Raw genomic sequence first — 20,702 nt, 5'->3', positions numbered from 1 at the left:
CATTCCTCTAGTCACATGGCTGTCTTCTCCCTGTGTCTTCACATCATCTTCCCCTCTGTGTAAGCCTGTCTTCAAGTCCAGATTTCTCCTTATCCTAAGATGCCAGTCCCACTGAATTAGGGCCCACTCTAATGACCAAATTTTAACTTGGTTACCTCTGTAAAGATCCAATGTCCAAATAAGTTCAAATTCTGAGGACTAAGGGTTAGGACTTCAACATATCTGTTTGCTTGCCCACAATTAAACTAATAACAGGCCTGAACTTAAAGTTAAAAACATAAAATTACTAATACCTTATTAGGCTTGGAGGGAGATTGTGCAAATAAGAAGCTCCACAGTACATTCTCTTTTGGCTTACAACATTAGAGTAGCTGTTGGCAGCTATGAATCTGACTGCAAAGAAGTCGTGTTGTACCCACTCCTATCAACTTACCTGGGCCTGTGCAGGCAAGCAAGAGAGAGAGAGGCTACTTATTGTTCTGCTTCTGAACTTATGCCCTCGAGGAAGATGTGAAGCTTAGAGGGGAGAAACTGGCTGTGAAAAGTGTGGGTCTGTTGTCTGAAGATCGCTCTTTTTTGTACATGACCCTAAATGCCAGTCAGTGACTTCATTTGGTGCTCAGCAGTGGAACAGAGTTTTGAGTTTGTTTTCCTTGGCCCCATATCCTGAGCTTAGAACCTCAACCTCTATGTGAGATGTGACTCATGTTGCTTCTTTGCTCCAAGCTTAGCCCACCATGATCTCCTTCTGAATTTCTTCTACGTACTGTAGCTGGTAAAGTACAGGCAGGAGGTGGAGGAGGTGGAGGAGGAGGTGGTGGTGGTGGTGGTGGTGGTGGTGGGGTCACCAGAATGAGGAAGGAAGCCGAGCATACGTGATACCAACTTAGTCCCTGCCAGCGAGGGAAAATGGGAATTGATAAAAAAAACCCAAAAACCAAAAACCAAAAACACACAAAACAACGACTATCACTCGTTGACATTTTGCCAACTTCTGGGAAGCCAGATAGAAGCACCCTTCCACACATGTCAGAATAAACCGAAAAGTGAGATATTCTCCCAAGATTAGGCTCACCTTTTCCATCCTTAGAGATTTGGAGGATCAAACACTTCACCACTCTGGGCATGGTATGCAGAGAATTGGGCACTATTTAGGCCGACTTCTGGTATGTAAGGAAACTGGATCTTATCTTGTCCTGTCAGAAGAGGTGTGATACACTCACAAAAAGGTCAGTAGTTGTAAGGTGGACTTTACAGGGTTTCAAGGTAGACCAGGAGTGTTACCTAACTCAGGCTCTCAGAGAGATAGCCATTGGCCCCTCTTTCTTTATGGGGGAATTCTGAATCTTACCGAGAGAGTCCAGGCATTCAGGGGCTGAGCTGCCTCCCAAATTTCCCACTGACTCTTTAAAATATACCCCCCACCCGACCTCACAACCTTGCAGTTCAAATATAGCATTGTTTAAAACCAAACTGCTACATTATAATTAATTTCCCCTTATCCAGCTTTACGTTTAATACTTTACTCTGGTAACTACAGGTCTTATTACAGGACCGAGTTTATAAAATGCTTCCAATCACCCCTGCTTAACTCGAAGGGAAAGACCGTTTGTTTGGTAAGGCAAGGAACACTGCCAGTTGGTGGGTATTCCGGCCTGCACTTCCTGCCTTTGACAATTATACACAAGTTAGTAACTTTGAGACATGGCCCCCCCTGACACTCCCAAATACGCGGAAACTTTTCTTCAGAAATGTAAACAAAACTCTCGAAAAATGCTTTGGGATTAATTTTAGATACTTCATGGATCCTTAGAAGTACATCTCCCCAAATTCTTCTTTTCTGGCATTCCAATTTCTCGCCCTTATAATTTCTCTAAGGCTTGTTCCCCTGAACCGCATCAGGGAGAACTTCCCAAATTCCAGATCAAACCCAGATCCCTCCAGGACGTCAAGCTTGGCAGAAAAAAGGGCGATCAGGCTTTAGATCTGTAACAGTGGTGAGAAGGACCCTTTCACCAGTAAAATACATGCCTTTGGGGAAGCTGCGGATCAGTCTACGCGTGAAAAAGGCTTGGCTTCCCTACATTTTCGGGGAGGTATAGGCTGTCTAGGTGGGAAAAAAATACGTGTCATTCTGCAGGGACCGGTACAATGCCACCTGCGCTTGCGCAAAGCTGCCCAAAGAGCGCGCCGGAATCTCGGCGGGGCGGGGCGACGTCAGAGGCGTCCCTTCCATTCGCCAAGGCTTTAACTCTTTCCCGTCCCTCTACGGAGCTTCTCGGTCTTCCCCTCTGACCTCGGAAAGAAGTGGGTGGGGCCTTTGGGGGCGGAAGTAGCGCTGCATTGTGGGCTCGCTTAGAGCGGTGGAGTTGATCCTGAATGAAAGTGGCGCGCCGCCGCTGACGTTTCCCGGGTAGAAGCTGCTGGGATTTGGACCCCGGCCGGGATCCGGGTGCCTCGGACCCCTAGTGCAGAGCCGATCGCAAGGAGGCGGTGGCGTTGGCGCGGCGAACGTTGGTGGAGGGGGTGGCTCTGCACGGCCCCGAGACATGGCTCATAACAAGATCCCGCCGCGGTGGCTGAACTGTCCGCGACGCGGCCAGCCTGTGGCAGGTAACCCGGACTGGGAGGGGGAGTGTTCGAATCCCTGCTTACCGGTTGACCCAGGGGTGGGCCGTCTGAGGGGCGCAGCTGTCGGTGGTTCCGTGATTGTTTGTGGTATTTCAGGACCGAGATGTGCTCTGTCCGATGAAGCTTCGTGGTTGAGTGTTAGGGAAAATGGATTGGAGGGGGGTGGGTCTGTGGGTGGGGGCAAGTGTCACTCACCTGTAAGGCTAACTATTTTATTGCGAACGGGAAGGTAGACCGGAGGTTTGTGTGGCAGGAGCAGAGGATCCAAGAACACAGTGAGCCTTACTTTGAAGCTTAGAAGTTTGTGAACTGTCCAGTGTTCTCGGGGGGAGAAAGGACAAGTGTCAGTCTTGAGGTGGAGGGCCGAAGAGGAGGGGAAGTTTCCCAGTGGTGAAATGGATCGACCGTGAGACTAGAGTTTGTTTTTTTTAATGTGAAATTTTGCCTCTTTATTGAGTTTGACGCACAGTAAGCCTTAAATTTAAAGCGCAGTTTGGTAGATATTGACCACACACGTGCACACACTTCACTGAAACACTCATGAAACCATCACCACAATGGAGATAGTGAAGATAACCATCACTTCTCAAAGTTTCCCCCTGCCCCTTGGTAATCCCTTCCTCCTCAGGCAACTTCCTATATACTTTCTGTCACTATAGATTAGTTTGTATTTTCTATAATTTTTAAAAAGAAATGGAAACATATAATATGTACACTTTTTTGAGGGGGAGGTCTCTGGGTTCTTTCAGCATTATTTTGAGATTTATCCGTGTTTTTGTATGTATATGTGTTCATCCCTTATTGCTGAGTATCCATTGTTATGGATATATCACATTTGTTTATCCATTCCCTTGCTGATCCGTCATTTGGGTTGTTTCCAGTTTTTGGCTATTACAAGTTAACTTGTATGGTTATTTGTCTGGACATAGGCTTTCATTTCTCTGTGTAAATTTCTGGGACAGGAATGGATCATATGGTAGGTGTATGTTTAACCTTTTAAAAAGATGCCAAAGTCTTAACATTCCAAAGTCATAACATTATACATTCCCACCATCCATGTAGGAGAGTTCTCTGCTCCACATCCTCTCCAACACTTGGTATGACCAGTCTTTTTAATTTTACCGACTGTAGGTATTTAGTAATATTGTGGTTTGATGTTGAGTTTCTTGGCAATTCACATATCTTTTGTGAAATGTCCAAATCTCGTACTGATTTTTTAATTGGGTTTTTATCTTATTGTTGAGCTGTAAATACAAGCCCTTTGTTGGATATATGCTTAAATTTTTTTCCCTCCCATCTGTGGCTTGCCTTTTCATTTTCTTAACAATGTCTTTTGAAGAGTGAAAGATGTATTTTATTTTATTTTATTTATTTTATTATTTTTTTTTGCAAGAGTGAGAGATTTAAATTTTAACTCTTACTGCTTATTCTGGAAGGTATTTTGCAACAAAAATTAAAAGGTTTTGTAGTAAACCATGATTGCTATTTTTTTTTTTTTAACGTTTATTTATTTTTGAGACAGAGACACAGAGCATGAACAGGGGAGGGGCAGAGAGGGAGACACAGAATCTGAAACAGGCTCCAGGCTCTGAGCTGTCAGCACAGAGCCCGATGTGGGGCTTGAACCCATGAACTGTGAGATCATGACCTGAACCAAAGTCGGACGTTTAACCGACTGAGCCACCCAGGCGCCCCCATGATTGCTTATTATGTACATATGTATAGTATATCTGACTAGTTATTTAAAATTGTTGGAAGAGATTCTCTTGTCACTTTTTATTCAGGTTCTCCTGAATTTGTCAGCGTTTCTTCACATTTTATATAAAATCTTGTCAGTAAAGCCATATCCACTGTGGACAAGTGATATTGAAAGATAACCTAAGGAAGTCTTAGAATGAGGAAATGTTTTTCTTTTAAAAAAATTTTTTAGTGTTTGTTTATTGAGATTCAGAGAGACAGAGCATGAGCAGGGGAGAGGCAGACAGAGAGGGAGACACAGAATCCCAAGCAGGCTCTCGCTCTCAGCTGTCAGCACAGAGCCCAACGTGGGGCTCGAACTTAGAACCACGAGATCATGACTTGAGCAGAAGTCGGACGCTTAACTGACTGAGCCACCCAGGTGCCCCTTTTTCTTTATGCTCTAACCATTTTTACGTGTATTTGCACTTGAAATGAAAACAGTTTGTATTTTATAATCATTGTACTTATTCAAATGAATTGATCACAATTCTTTATATTTTTCTTCGTAGGTCTTAAATCTTCAACCGTTTTGACTTTTTTCCCATTACCATCTCTAACTTAGTAGTGAATTCTTTCTGTTTTACATGTGGTTTTCTCTGTGGAGCTATGAAGAAACCTCTAAACTTAGATGCCTGGCTTCTTTTCTAGTTTGGAGCATGTTTATTAGAGTTATCTCCTGCACTGATTTGTGAGAAAAACAAAATCATAAAGAAGTCCTTGCCAAAGTGATTTCTAAAATTTGGAATTAGAAAAATGGTTTAATACCAGAATTCTAATGTAATCTGGAGGCTGGCAGTGACAGAGATCAGAATACTGACTTACTGTTAGATTAATGGAAGGAATGTGACACTGACTGGAGGTAGTAGCAGCAGGTAAGGCGCTAACTCAGGCAGCTTTATGCCTCTCTGAGAAATAGAGTTGTGTGCCTTTATTTCTCCCTCTACTGGGAACGAAGGGCCAGGAATAAAGCTTTTCTTTATTATTGTATTGGAATATCTTGGCTTCCAAAAATTAGATTCTTAATTATTGTGGCTTGGTGAGATACTAAGCTCACCTATCTGATTAATTGTCCTTGGACAGAACCCCAGGCCTCTTGATAATCAAATTGGATCTTTACTAATAGTAATCAATACTGCTTTGGTTTGTGATGCTTATTAGAAAGTAAAGTGAATACAATGTACAATTCTTGGTAAGTTTCTCCAAAGTTCCCTCAAAGTTCTGTCTGTATATCCTAGAAGTGTTTATTTTGGAAATGCAAGGTTAGCAATATTTTATAACAGGTGGAGCGAGAAATACTAGCTATATTCTTGCAGTCTTCAGTGAAAAATAAGGAATAATTCACATTCCATTTTCTGCCTCATATTTTCTTCCTTTTTTTTTTCTGATTATAAAAATAATCCATGCTTATTGGATAATTCTTTGGTTTTTGGCATATTAGGAAGATGTGTTATGGCTGCTTAAATTTTCTCACTGTAGACATTAGATGCATCTCATTGGTGTTAGATGTTAATGATTTTCCTGATTTAGAAGATGGTACTAATTAAATATAATCTGTTTCACTGTTGACTATTAAAGAAGTCACCTTCTTTAATTAAACCAGACTTCCAATGAGAGAGAGCTCCAGAAGATAGGGCCAAGTTTTATTTCTGAAGAATCCTTTTTTTCACCTGGTTAGTGATAGATTTCAGGTGAATACTTTGAAGAATGCAAAATTCTCATTTCTTATAGGTAGATCATTCAACATAAAATAATCTTGTACTTGGGGCTCCTGGCTGTCTCAGTTGGAAGAGCACATGACTCTTGATCTTGGGGTTGTGAGTTCGAGCCTCATGTTGGGTATAGATTACTTAAAATAAGTAAAACTTAAAAAAAATTACTTGGTACTTACTTGTACTTCCTATGTGAAGAACCCACCAGGAACTAACTGTAGGAATGTAATATGAAACAGTCTAGTGATAGGGATGGTGGCTTTGGAGTCATATTATTTAGCAAATATTTGAGAGTCTACTTTCTGCTAGTCCTTGGGGCTAGGGAGATGATTTAGACATGGTTCCTTACCTTAAAGAGTACATAATCTCATGGGAATAGAAAATCATTTTAAGATAGTTATGTTGTAACAAGTACGATCACAACTGTTATAGAATATAATGGAATATCAGAGGTGATAAGCCTAATTCTTTATTTGAGGTTGGGGAAGAGGTGATGAGGAAGAAGAAGGGGATTATGGAAGGCTTCCTGGAGGAGGTGATTCATGAATTATCTTGAATAAATAGAAGTTTGCGAGATGGATAATTGTGGGGTATTTTTTTTTTTTTTTTTTTGGAAAGGCTTTAGGATAGGATGATGATAGGAGAGATCTCAGACTGAAAGTGAAGATATGAGGTTGGAGAGTATGAGCCAGATCATACATGCTAATAATGTGTGATAAGGAATTTTAATATTTATATGCTTTTAAATTGCACTGGCAAACTATTGCAGTTTTTAAAGCACTGGAATGAGGTGATTTGACATCAATTTTAAGAAGCTTACTGTTTTTTTTTTTTTTTTTTAAAGTAAGCTCCATGCCAGTGTGAGCCTTGAACTCATAACCCCAAGATCTGGAGTCACGTGCTCTGTGAACTGAGCCAGGCAGGTGCCCTAAAAAGCTTGCTTTGGGGGTGCCTGGGTGGCTCAGTTGGTTAAGTGTCTGACTCTTGATTTTGACTCAGGTTATGATCTCATGGTTTGTGGGTTTGAGTGCCGCTGTCAGCATAGAGCCTGCTTGGGATTTTCTCTCTCTCTCTCTCTCTCTCTCTCTCTCTCTCTCTCTCTCTGTCCCTCCCCAATCACACTCTCTTTCTGTCAAAATAAATAAATAAACTAAAAAAAAAAAAAACTTGTCAAAACTAAAGAAAGGTGTCCTTTGAATAGGGACACCTTGGTGACTCAGTCCGTAGAGCATGTGACTCTTGATCTCCGGGTCGTGAGTTTGAGCCCCACATTGGGTGTAGAGTTTACTTGGAAAAAAAAATTTACTTTGATTGCTCTATGTTTAATGAAGTGAAAGAGATAAAAATGGAAGTAGGGAGACTAGTTAGGAATTTGTTGTGATAGTCCAGGTGAAAGACAATGGTGATGGTTTAAAAGTAGAGTTGAAGAGTGGTAGGCTGATTTGAGAGATGTTAAAGAGGGAAAATGGACAGAATTTGGATATAGAATGAGGGAAAGAGTTAAAAATGAGTCCTAAGTTCCTGGCTTATGCAGTAGGATGATTGGTATCATTAGGGCTTATTGGGGAGAAGTGGGTTGGAAGAGGTATTCTTTTAAAAAAAAAATTTTTTTTTTAATGTTTATTTATTTATTAAAAAAAATTTTTTTTTGACATTTATTTATTTTTGAGACAGAGAGAGACAGAGCATGAATGGGGGAGGGTCAGAGAGAGGGAGACACAGAATCTGAAACAGGCTCCAGGCTCTGAGCTTTCAGCACAGAGCCTGACGCGGGGCTCAAACCCACGGACTGCGAGATCATGACCTGAGCCAAAGTCGGCCGCTTAACTGACTGAGCCGCCCAGGTGCCCCAATGTTTATTTATTTTTGAGAGAGACAGAGACAGAATGCAAGTGGGTTAGGGGCAGAGAGAGAGGGAGACACAGAAACAGAAGCAGGCTCCAGGCTCTGAGCTGTCAGCACAGAGCCCGACGCGGGGCTCAAACTCACGAGCCGTGAGATCATGACCTGAGCGGAAGTCAGACACTCAACCGACTGAGCCACCCGGGTGCCCCTGGAAGAGGTATTCTTAAGGTGCTGATTACTCAAGAAGAGATGTTGAGTATACAGTTGGATATATGGTTTGGAATTCAAACAAGTTTGAGTTGGAGATACACATTTAACAATCATCAAATAAAGACAATGTTTAAAGACATGGTAGTTGATTAATCAGAATAAGTAATGCTAGTTTCTTTAGCAGACAACTTCCCAAATTCAGGGGTTTCAATCAAAACATGTTTATTTCTCATTCATATCTCAATGCATTGTCTGTCAGCTTAGCTTTTGTAGGTAATTCTCCATGTGGTGAACCTCTGGGCTCTTTACATCTTGTCCTGCCATCCTTTTAAATGTGTGACCTCTAAGGTTGTCATAGAAGGGGAAGAGCAGGAATGAGTGATCTCTCGGGGGGTTTTGTGGCCAGCCTTGGTAGTATGTTTAACCCCTGCTGATATCCCACTGGCTAGAATCCAGTCACATGGACCTCACCTAACGACAAGAGAAGCTAAGAAATGTAGTCTTTCCATGTGCCCTGGAAGAGGAAAATAAAAAATTTGGTCAACAGATAGCATTGTTTCTGCCATGGCAGTGGATAAGACCTTCTAGAGAGTAGAGAAAATGGAGAAGGCCTAGGACAGAAATCCAGAATTTTGAAGTCTGGTAGAGGAAAAAAGAGAGAATGTAGGAATTGAGAAGGAGTAGCCAGAAATTGGGGATGGTGTAATCCAACCATGGATTGCCATGGAAGCCAAGAGAATTTTTTGAGAAAGAAGGAGTTGTCAAATATATGAGATGCTGCTGAGATGTTAAGATACTGGAAAAGTTGGTAACAACGTGGAGGGGAGGAAGAGATGATTCATGGTCCTTGAGGAGGGAACACAGAAGGGAATCCAGAGCAGAGGGGAGGGGATTGCCTTTAATGGGGGAAGGATGGGAGATGAGAGAGAAGATGAATTGAGATACAGAAAGGTTTGTAGATTAACCGCAAAGGTGAGACAAGTTTTTGTCTGATGGTGGAGAGGCATTGTTGAATAGTTAACATCTGTATCACCTGCGTTTGAATCCCTCTTTTACCCCATTTATTAGAATAAAGTGTGACATTTGGGCAAGTTAATCTCTCTTGCTTTGATTTTCTCACTTGTAAAATGGGGATAATAATAGCACTTACTTTTTTGTTAGGAGTAAATGAATTAATCTGTGTAAAATGTTTTAAATGGTGCTTGATATGTGGTGAGCATGCAAAGTTAGCTTATATTATTATTTCTGTTTCTTTTTACCTTTTCACTGAGGTGTAGCATAAAGCTGTCAGTTGAAAAGGGGATGGGGAAGCTTGCTATATTTTATGAATGAGGAATATATGAAATATTTGTCACGGAAGGTGGTGGCATGTGGTAGGATTGCCTTTGAGATTGGTGATTATGGTTGATGGTGTCAGCTATCTGCTGTGCTGTGAGATTTTCTCTGGGAGCCCTGAGCTGCACAGGTGTAGGGCCAAAGAAGTCAGGTGGTTGAGTTTGTTGAGGTCTGGGTTTTTCTCAGGTGAGTGTGGTCGAGTGATGCGGGAGGAGGAAGGAGGTTAAGGGTGTTTAGAAGGGACTGATTATGATGATCAGCTATGGACTCTGATGTTGATAAGAAGTGAAGCCTGGAGGAGCTGATGGAAACAGGATCAGACTTCTGAGACAGCAGTGAGGAGGAGAGAGGGTCTAATGGGATGAATCTTCTAACATATCATATTATTTCCTTATTTGTTATGTTTCTTGTTTATAGTTCATTTTTTCCCCAATAGAATACAAGCTCTGTGAGGGCAGGGATTTTTATCTGTTTTTTTTTTTTTTTTTTCTTTTCACTAATGTATTCCATGTACCTAGAACAATGCCTGGTACACAATAAGTACTTATTAACTATTTGTTAAATAAGCTAAATGAAGTATAAGAATTTAGATGAGATGATGGTAGAGGTGGTGAGAAGTGAAAAGTGATCAGATTCTGGATATATTTTGAAGATAGATCCGAGAGGATTTGCTGATGGATTGGACATGGGGTATGAGAAAAAGAGAGGGGTCAAGGATAGCTCTAAACGGTTTGGCCTGAGCTACTAAAAAAATAATGTTAACCATTTGCTGAGATGGGGAAGACCATGAGAGGAGCAGCTTTTGGAGTTGGAATATTGAGAACTCAGGTTTGGAAATGAGGTCTGAGACATATTTTGACATTAAGTGGAGATTAAGTCAGGTAGGCAGTTTGATATCTGAGCCTAGAGTTCAGGGAGAGGTTTGGACTGGAGATACACATTGTTAAGTCAGCAGCACGTTGATGGCTTTTAAAGCTGTGAGACCAGATGAGACACCAGGTGAGTGAATGTCGATAGAAAGGTGTGAGGACAGGGCCCTGGGACAAAACATTGAGGGGTCAGGGAGTTAGGGGGAGCTAGTAAAGGAGGTTGAGAAGTAGAGGCCAGAGATATAGGAGGAAAACCAGAAATATGTAGTATCCTGAAAGCCAAGTGAAAACGTGATTCAAGAATTAAAAATTAAATTGAATTTAAAAAGTGGTCTTGAATTGAACAGTGACCAGTTCTTTGAGAACTGAGAATTGACAATTGGATTTTGCAGTGTAGAAGTTATTGGTGATCTTGAGTAGTTTTGTAGAAAATAAAAATTTTAAAAATTATGTTTTTATGAGATTTAGGTTAAAACCTCTGAACAGATGTTAAGATTTTACTGAGGTTATTTTAGGTAGATATTTATTCTTATGGATATTGTGTTTTAAGATATAAATCAGTTAAAATAATTGATTTTAAAATTGATTATATGAGGTGGCTACTTTTATGCTTATACTATGATTCAGGAAAAAAAAAGGTCAAAGAGGTCGGTCAGTCTTGCTGAAATTATGATCACTGATAATGGTTGTTTGAAAGGTGATTTTGGTTGATATGCTTGTCAGCATGATCCCTATGCTGGAATGCAGGATAAAGTGCATAAGATGGAAAAGGTTCATAGTAAAAAAGTAAAATTAAGAATTTTAAAGAACTGATTTAATTCACTCCATTATCAATTTTCCTGTATTTAAGAACTTTAAGGCAGTAACTTTTTAATGTAGTAGTTTAAAACCTTAGTCTTTTTTAAAAAACTATTACCCAATGCTTTTTAATTTTTTATTATTTTTACTTTAAAAAATTTTATTAATCAGCTATAGTTGACATAGAATGTTATATTAGTTTCAGGTGTACGACAGTAATTGGACAGTTCTGTACATTATCCAGTGCTTACCATGATGTGTCGTTACCTTCTGTCACCATACAGTGTTGTTACAATATTATTGACTCTATTTCCTATGCTGTTCATTTCATCCCTGTGACTTATTTATTTTATTAGTGAAAGTTTGTACTCCTTAAGCCCCTTCACCTATTTTGTCCATACTCCCTGCACCCCACCCTGTTCCCCAAACTTAAGAGTCTTTTTGGAAGTTCCATTCACTGGTAATTATTCTTTTGCTATTATATTTGATTGTCAATTTCTGGAATTTATTTAAACATTCTAAGGTGGTACTTGTAAAAGGTGTAGTTTAGATTGAGAATACTTCATGAACAGTTCTATTTAAAACATTTTAAGAAAGTGATTTGAGAATTGCTAATTATAGTTTCAACTTGGAACATTTTCTTTAATGAAAATTGTTACCCATCTTAATGTTGTTTAGGAAGATTCTTACCTCTGAAGACAATGTTAGGACCAAGATATGATAGTCAAGTTGCTGAAGAAAATCGGTTCCATCCCAGTATGCTCTCAAATTATCTAAAGAGTCTGAAGGTAAGAAACAAAACATTTTTGATATTGATTTAGTATACTTTATCCCTTTCTTGTTCTTCAGGTGGCTTTAAAAAAACCTTTTTATTTTGAAATAATTCATTGACTAAGAGGAAGTTGCAAAACTTGTACATAGAGTTCTGTCAACCCTCCTCCCAGCTTTTCCCAATGGTGACATCTTATATTATTGTAGTACAATATTAAAAGCAGGAAATTGACCTTCATACATTACAGTATTTTCGAATAGATTACAGATCTTATTTAGTTTTTACAGTTCTACCAGTTTTTACGTACATTTGTGTGTATGTGTGAATAGTTCTCTGTGGTTTGATCCAATGTATAGATTCCTGGTGTTGGTTACAGGACTGTTTCATCTCCACGAAGGAACTCCCTCTGCCACCCCGTTATAGTCAGACTCCTCCCCTCCCATCCCTGTACACTGAAAACTGCTAATCTGTTTTCCATCTCTGTAGTTTTGTCATTTTGAGAATGTTGTATAAATGAAATAAAACAGTATATGGCCTTCTGGGATTGGCTTTTTTCACTAAGTGTAATGCCCTGGAAGTCCATCCAAGTTTCAACAAAAAGTTTGTTCCTTTTAAAAACATTCCATGCTCACGGATTGGAAGAAGAAATATTGTAAAAATGTTGATACTACCCAAAGCAGTTTATACATTCAGTGCAATCCCAATCAGAATTACACCAGCATTCTTCTCAGAGCTGGAACGAACAACCCTAAAATTTGTATGGAACCACAAAAGACCCCAAATAGCCAAAGTAATATTGAAAAAGAAAACCAAAGCGAGAGGCATCACAATCCCGGACTTTAACCTCTGCTACAAATCTGTAATCATCAAGACAGTGTTGTATTTGCACAAAAACAGACACCTAGACCAATGGAATAGAATAGAGAACCCAGAATTGGACCCACAAATGTATGGCCAACTAATCTTTGACAAAGCAGGAAAGAGTATCCAACAGAAAAAAGACAGTCTCTTTAGCAAATGGTGCTGGGGGAACTGGACAGCAACATGCAGAACAATGAAACTGGACCACTTTCTTACACCATGCACAAAAATAAACTCAAAATGGATGAAAGACCTAAATGTGATGGGAAGCCATCAAAATCCTGGAGTAGAAACCAGGAACAACCTCTTTGACCTCAGCCGCAGCAACTTCTTATTTGATGTTTCTGAAGGGGGGGGAAATAAAAGCAAAAATGAACTATTGGGACCTCATCAAGGTAAAAACCTTCTGCACTGCAAAGGAAACAGTCAACAAAACTAAAAGGCAACTGACGGAAGGGGAGAAGATATTTGCAAATGACCTATTGGATAAAGGGATAGTATCCAAAATCTATAAAGAACTTACCAAACTCAATGCCCGAAAAACGACCCATTGAAGAAATGGGCAGAAGACATGAATAAACACTTTTCCATAGAAGACATTCAGATGGCAAACAGACACATGAAAAGATGCTTAACATCACTCATTATCATGGAAATACAAATCAAAACCACATTGAGGGGCTCCTGGGTGGCTCAGTTGGTTAAGTGTCCGACTTTCGCTCAGGTCATGATCTCACGGTTCATGAGTTCAAGCCCTAAGTCAGACTCTGTGCTCACAGCTGGGAGCCTGGAGCCTGCTTCAGATTCTGTCTGCCCCCGAATGAATAAACATTTAGAAAAAACAACAACAAAAAAACTACATTGAGATACCACCTCACACTGGTCAAAGTGGCTAAAATTAACAACTCAGGAAACAACAGATGTTGGCACGGATGTGGAGAAACGGGAACCTTCTTGCACTGTTGGTGAGAATGCAAACTGATGTAGCTGCTCTGGAAAACAGTGTGAAGGTTCCTCAAAAAAATTAAAAATAGAATTACCCTGTGACCTAGCAATTGCACTGCTAGGAATTTATCCAAAATATACAGGAGTGCTGATTCATAGGGGTGCACATGTACCCCAATGTTTACAGCGGCGCTCTCAACAATAGCCAAATTATGGAAAGAGCACAAATATCCATCAACTGATGAATGGGTAAAGAAGATGTGGTTTTATATATACAATGGAATACTACCTGGCAATGAGAAAGAATGAAATCTTGCCATTTGCAATAGCATGGATGGAACTGGAGGGTATTATGCTAAGTGAAATAAGTCAGTCAGAGAAAGATAAGATATGTTATCATTCATATGTGGAATTTGAGAAGTTTAACAGAGGACCGTGGGGGAAGGGAAGGGGAAAAAATAGTTTCAAACTGAGAGGGAGGCAAACCATAAGAGACTCTTAAATACAGAGAACAAACTGAGGGTTGCTGAAGGGGGAGGTAGGTGGGGGTAGGGGGAGGTAAATGGGTGATGGGCATTAAGGAGGGCACTTGTTGGGATGAGCACTGTCTGTTGTATGTAAGTGATGAATCATGGGCATTTGCACTGTATACACTATATGTTAGTTAACTTGACAATAAATTATATAAAAAAAAAGTTTGTTCCTTTTTATTGTTGAGTAGTAGTCAGTTGTATGGATGTATCATCAGGTTTATTTAACTCCTCCCATTGAGTGGTTAAATAACCATTTAACCAATTTGAATTATTTCCAGGTGTGGGGTATTGCACATAAAGCTCTTGTGAACATTCATGCACAGGTGTTTGTGTGAACAGTAGTTTTTGTTTTCCTGGAATAAATACTCAAGAGTATGATTGCTGAGTGCATGGCTAGTTTTACAATAAGTGCCAAACTATTTTTCTAAATGAAACATTATAATTTTTACATTATTCGGACATAATGCTGATTAGTTTCCTAGGACTTCTGTAACAAATTACCACAAACTGGGTGGTTTAAAACATTTATTCTCTCACAGTTCTGGACACCAGAAATTCTAAATCAAGGTGTTGCAAAGTTTTGCTCCTTCTGGAGGCTTGGAGGGAGAATCTTTTCCGTCCTTTTCTCCTAGCTTCTCGTGATTGCCTGTGATCCTTGGCATTCCTTAGCGTGAGCTCTGTGGGTTGTCTCTCTTGTTACCATTCTTCCTGTGTGTGTCTGTCCAAATTTCTGTCTTTTAAAGACACCCTAATCCAGTATGACCACATCTTAACTTGAGTGTATTTGTAATGATCCTATAGCCTGTTTCCAAATAAGGTCACCTTCACAGGTTCTAGGAGTTAGGACTTGGACATATCTTTTCAGGGGACGTAATTCAGCCTTTAATACTAATCTTTGTACTCTTCCATTCTAGTACATTCAGCAAATATTAGTACCCATTATGTGCAAGTCTTTTTTTTTTTTTTTGTATGTTTATTTGAGAAAGAGAGAGAGAGGATTCAAAGCAGGTGCTGTGCTGACAGCAGAGAGCCTGATGTGGGGCTCGAACTCAAGAAACTGAGATCGTGAACTGAACTGAAGATGCTTAACCGACTGAGCTACCCAGGTGCTCTGCATTATGTGCAAGGCTTCTATCATGAGTTAGAAAAATTGCCATTTAGATTTGAAAACCTCTTACTTATCCCTTTTCTTGGTGTAGTTTTCTTGAGTCTTTATATGTTAATATTTTTTTATTTTAGCTTGTAAACTTTTAATTTTTATTTTCATTATCAGTAATCATATTGAAAATTATAGTTTGAGTTTAGAAGCCACATAGCCTGGCTTTGATTTCCAGTTTGCCCCTTACAACTTTGTGGGCAAGTTACGTATCTCTTCCTGTTTTCAGTTTCCTCATCTGTAAATAAAGTAATAAAATTAGTGCATAGGAAGCATGTAGAATAGTGTTTGGCACGGAGGAAGGACTTCATTTAAATCTCACAAGAATTCTATGAGATAGATACTGTTAATATGCTTACTTCAGGGATTGGGATTATTATGAAAAATAAATATGTGTATGTAATATATGTATGTATGTATGTGTATGCAAACAGATTCACACACAAATATGTTATCCACACAGACATATCACATACACACATGTACATATATATGGGGTTCTGGGCAATTAAGTCCTATAGTACAGTTTCTCAGTTTCCCTGGCTAAACTATTCCTGTGTGTTTAGAAAACTCATATTTTCTTGCTTATCACCACTTTCCATCCATTTGTTATTTTGGACCTGTAGACACACAACACGGGTTCTAATTCTAACTCACTGAGCAGCTGTATTAATAAGCTCTAAATGTTTGTGTTTGACAATACATGTCCTCTGAAGGAATTAAGATCACTGCAGAAGGTATGTGGGAAGAGTAGTAGGCCCAGGTGGGGCAGATTGTAGAAATTGCTATCAAAAATACACTTCTATAAGTAAGAGCTCATCTGATGGGTAGACCTATCTCTCATCTGCATTTGAACTAAGGAATCTGGAGACATCAGTGGAGTACATTATGGTAGCTAATATTTTAGAAACACACAGTTTTGTCAGTTTTGTTGTATATGAAATATAAACGTTTTTGCCATTTTTTTGCTCTCTAATAATGGAGTCAAATTATGTATTCCTGTGTCCTTTAGGCACATCCAATAATAGGTACTCAATAAAAGCAATAGCAATGAAAGTGAGAAAAATCACAGTTTAAGAAGTATGGATTATTTCTCTTGCCATTCTTCCCAGAGAGTATATACTTCAGAATGAAGTGGAAGATGTATGAATTAACTCTTCTTTTACTTGGCTCAGTTCAGGTGTGCATTTCTTTTCAAAAAAAAAAATTTTTTTTTAACATTTATTCATTTTTTGAGAGTGAGAGAGACAGAGCATGAGCAGGGGATGGGCAGAGAGAGAGGGAGACACAGAATTAGAAGCAGGCTCCAGGCTCTGAGCTGTCAGCACAGAGCCCGACGCGGGGCTCAGACCCACGGATCTCAAGATCATGACCTGAGCTGAAGCCACCTAGGCACTCCTCAGGTGTGCATTTCTTAGTGAGACTATCTTACTAGTCTGAATGTGATTCTAGTTGTTAATTATTTTTTAAACCAGTTGGCCCCTGATCATAAGCCAACTTAGTGCTGAACAGAAGAAATAATGATTTTTGTTCCAATGCAGGAAGAAAAACTGCTGAGAGATGGGATTAAGTCTTCAGTGAATTGCACAATTATGGCCATGAGCCCTGTTCTTCATTGATTATTTAAGGGATTTACAAGAGAATTTTGACTGTACACACTTTTTGCCTTATCTAGTACTCACTTTAGTATTTAACTGCCTAGCATGTGATGTTGTGATAGCTTCTTGGAATGCTGGGTTGATGTGTGCCTGCAGCTTGAGTGGGGTACCTTTTAGATGGAGGCCTTTCCTGTTTTATCATCTTGTCTAGTAAATCATAGGTGGAGTGGGAGATGCAGAAAATGATATCCACGTTGGTTTTTTTTTTAGGTAGACTTTTATGATGTTGAAATGGAGTAGGTTTTGTTTATGTTCTTGTTCCATCGTTAGTTTGGGGGTTAATTTATTTCATTTAGTGCCTGCTAAGTTCTAGTGCCTTGAATAAGACTTAAGTGAGTGATGCTTTTGTTGTCAGTAGTTCGTTGGCAGAACTAAAATCTCCCTCAATATAGATGGATGAAGCTGGAGTATTGCCATTTAGTCAGTTTGTTTTGGAACAAATTCAGTTACTAGTAAATCTGCCCTTTTTCTTTTCTTTTCTTTTCTTTTCTTTTTTTTAAGGTTAAAATGGGCTTGTTAGTGGACCTAACAAACACTTCAAGGTTCTATGACAGAAATGACATAGAAAAAGAAGGAATCAAATATATAAAACTTCAGTGTAAAGGGTAAGTCATGTATTAAATTTGTATAATATTGAAACCTTTTGCTGAAATTTCAATTTCTTCTTTTTCAAAAAAAAAAAATGTTTCCATATTACTAGACATGGTGAGTGCCCTACAACTGAGAATACCGAGACATTTATTCGTCTGTGTGAGCGGTTTAATGAAAGAAACCCACCTGAACTTATAGGTATGTTTGGCTTTACCACTGTTTGAATATTTTATTTTGTGATTGAGTTTCCATTTTCTTTTTTGCAGGTGAGGTGATATGGAAGTTTTTTTGTTTTCTTTTTTAAGTAATTGCTAGCAAGTATTTATTAAAGTAATAGACTAACTTTTGTAAACTATGGAATACATTTTTGTAATTTTTATATTTTTCAAGATAAAACCCTAAGTGCCCCTCTTCGGGTATACTATTGGGAAAGTTTCCCTTAAACACTACATAGTTGCTTTTTATAAGATTGCATTTTATACTGTGTATTGTGAAACTTTCTTTTCCCATTCAGTATTGTATTTCTGAGACTAATCCATGATGATGTATGTAACTGCGGTTCATTTTTGCTGCCGTATAACATGCCATCACGAATACACTACCATTTATCCATTCTGTTGATGGACAGTCATTTCAGCAGATATTTATTGTTTGCTACTCTTTGCAAGATGTAGGCTCTTGGAACATATTAGTGAAGAAAACAAAGTCTCTGCTCTTCTGGAGCTTATATTTTAGTGTGGGGGGGGGTGGAAAAGGTGAGGGGAGGTGGAAGGCAGGCAATAAACAAATGTATTAAATAAGAAAAAAAAAAGACAGTTACTTAAAATGACATTTGGTTTATTTTCAGTTTTTCTCCCCCCCTGTTTTAAACAGTACTACTAGGAATGGCTTCTAGAATTTTTAAGGTTTGATTTTTAGCTTTGAATCTTTGTTCTTTCTGGTATTTATATTGTCATATGGTCTGAATTGATCTAATTTAAATATTTTCTATATAACCAATTCTTTGTTTTAGCACAGCTTATTGAATAATTTTTTCTCCTGATATCTAAATGCCGTAAATTAACTTTGTATATGTTCTATTGGAAAATTTTTCCAATTCATTTACCTTTTAATTTTCAAGTAATATTTTAAAACTTTTTTGTTAATATATTTTCTTTTGCGATTTCTCCTTTTTGAAGTCGTAAGCAGCTAGTATTTTCTCTATTCAGGTTATTAACTGAAAAACTACTAGGACTGGTAAGAAAGTTGGACACAGATAAATAAGATAATATATTTGGACACAGATAAATAAGAAAGCATCAACTTTCTTGCAAATAAACAGCAAATAGGAAGTAAAATTAGAGGGGCATCCAGGTGGCTCAGTTGGTGAAGGATCTGACGTTGGCTCAGGTCATGATCTCATGGTTCATGAATTCAAGCCCTGCATTGGGCTCTGTCCTCTCAGCGTGGAGCCTGCTTCGCTCCTCTGTCTCCGTCTCTCTCCCTGCCCCTCCCTTGCTTGTGTGTTCTCTTTCTCTCTCAGAAATAAACATTTTTAAAAATAAAATTAGAGAATGGTCTTATTAGTAATAGTGGTTAACGTTTATTGAAGATTTATTTTCTGCTGGTCACCCTGTAAACCATTTTACATACATTATTCATTTTCTTTTCACAGTAATCCTATTGAGTAGACATTATTGTCACCTCCATTTTATGATGAGAAACAGGCTTGGAAAGATTAAGTGACTTGCTCAAGGTCATTCACACAGCTAGTAATGGTTACAGCTTAGATCATATCCTAAGCAATCTGAGTTGTAAGTTCACACTCTAAACCACTTCTCTTTTCTGTAATGGAAGTATGAGATACCAAAGAATAAAGTTATTAAGAAGTGTAGGAGGTCTTTATGAAGGAAATATACCTGGATATTAAAAGACCTGAAGAAATAGACATTTGTCTCCACTAATTCCAATTTTTAATGTAATTCTAATCCCAGAGAGACTTTGGAAGAATTACTATGAATTTTTTCTGTTTGTAAAATTTACTGTTGCCATGGAAGACAACATACATTGAGCACGGAGAAAACTTGTTTGGCAAATCAAACAGGCAATATTATGAGCAAGAAAATTTTGAGAAACAAAAGTAATGAGGGGATTGTCCTTACCAGTTATTAAAGCATAGGGTAAAGCAGTGGAAACTACAGAAGTTCCCTGGTGGTGGAGGAGATGTTTTTTAAATCATAGGGGGAAGGTGTGATTATTCAACAAATGGTGTTGAGAAAATTAGCCCAGTATATAATAACATATATTTTAGATGAATTAAATACTTTTAAAAGGACTTGTAAGAAGATAGGAGAAAATACAGGTCAGCATTTATTTATTTCCAGAGTAAGGTAGGATATTCCAAGTATATCATCAAAGGGAGAATCCATAAATATTTTTTTAGGAGTGTGCGTGGACTGTTTGCATCAGAATTACCTGAGGATGTTTATTAGAAATGTTTGTTTAAAAAATAGTTTTAGGGCCTCATCCTGGACCTACATAATCAAAAACTCTGGGGCTGAAGCCTAGGAATCCAGTTGTTCTTTTTTTTTTTTTTTTTTTTATATTCTTGAGAGAGAGAGAGAGAATGAGCGAGGGAGGGGCAGAGCGAGAGAGGGACACAGAATCTGAAGCAGGCTCCAGGCTCTAAGCTGTCAGTACAGTCTGACTCAAACCTATAAGCCATGAGATCATGACCTGAGCCAAAGTTGGACACTCAACCAACTGAGCCATCCAGGTGCCCCCTAGGTGATTTTTTTTAATGCACACTTAAATTTGAGAGCTGCTGTCAAGAATTAAAGTGTGTCATTTATTAGTAATAATAGTAACTGCTGCTATAAATGAATGTTTATTCTTTGCCTGGCAGACATGATGGGAAACTTTAAATGAATGAATGAAGTGAATGAATGTAATCCTTATAACAACTATGTAGTATGTGGTGGTATCCCCATTTTACAGATAAGGAAACTAATAAGTCTCAGTGAAATTAAGTAGCTTGCCCATGGTCACACATCTAGTAAATATTTAAGCC

The 20,702-nt window shown here is 38.7% G+C and overlaps 1 protein-coding gene and 1 long non-coding RNA gene across 5 annotated transcripts in view; one reads left to right on the top strand and one right to left on the bottom strand.

Moving 5' to 3' along the window:
• Positions 1–2,165, bottom strand: part of LOC132667367 (uncharacterized) — a 48,332-nt gene extending 46,167 nt beyond the window's left edge. For 3 of the 4 annotated variants that reach the window (XR_013555688.2, XR_013555690.2, XR_013555689.2), the window contains exons 1-2: positions 2,032–2,165; positions 1,076–1,196 (exon numbers count right to left, since the gene is read on the bottom strand). This is a non-coding gene — a long non-coding RNA (uncharacterized LOC132667367). The remainder of the gene's footprint in view (positions 1–1,075; positions 1,197–2,031) is intronic. The other variant, XR_013555691.2, reaches the window with a different exon arrangement.
• A 185-nt stretch (positions 2,166–2,350) lies between these two features.
• The window catches only part of RNGTT (RNA guanylyltransferase and 5'-phosphatase), a 312,089-nt gene continuing 293,737 nt past the window's right edge, over positions 2,351–20,702 (top strand). Inside the window, exons 1-4 of the mRNA XM_060616151.3 lie at positions 2,351–2,613; positions 11,816–11,925; positions 17,564–17,667; positions 17,763–17,851. Coding sequence (XP_060472134.1) covers positions 2,550–2,613; positions 11,816–11,925; positions 17,564–17,667; positions 17,763–17,851 — 367 coding nt within the window. The 5' untranslated portion in view covers positions 2,351–2,549. The remainder of the gene's footprint in view (positions 2,614–11,815; positions 11,926–17,563; positions 17,668–17,762; positions 17,852–20,702) is intronic.

Source organism: Panthera onca, chromosome B2 (assembly GCF_046562875.1).
Source record: "Panthera onca isolate mPanOnc1 chromosome B2, mPanOnc1 haplotype 2, whole genome shotgun sequence".
NCBI classification, from domain to species: domain Eukaryota; kingdom Metazoa; phylum Chordata; class Mammalia; order Carnivora; family Felidae; genus Panthera; species Panthera onca.
The sequence above is the reverse complement of the archived record's forward strand: the minus strand, read 5'-3'. Positions and strand labels throughout refer to the sequence as shown.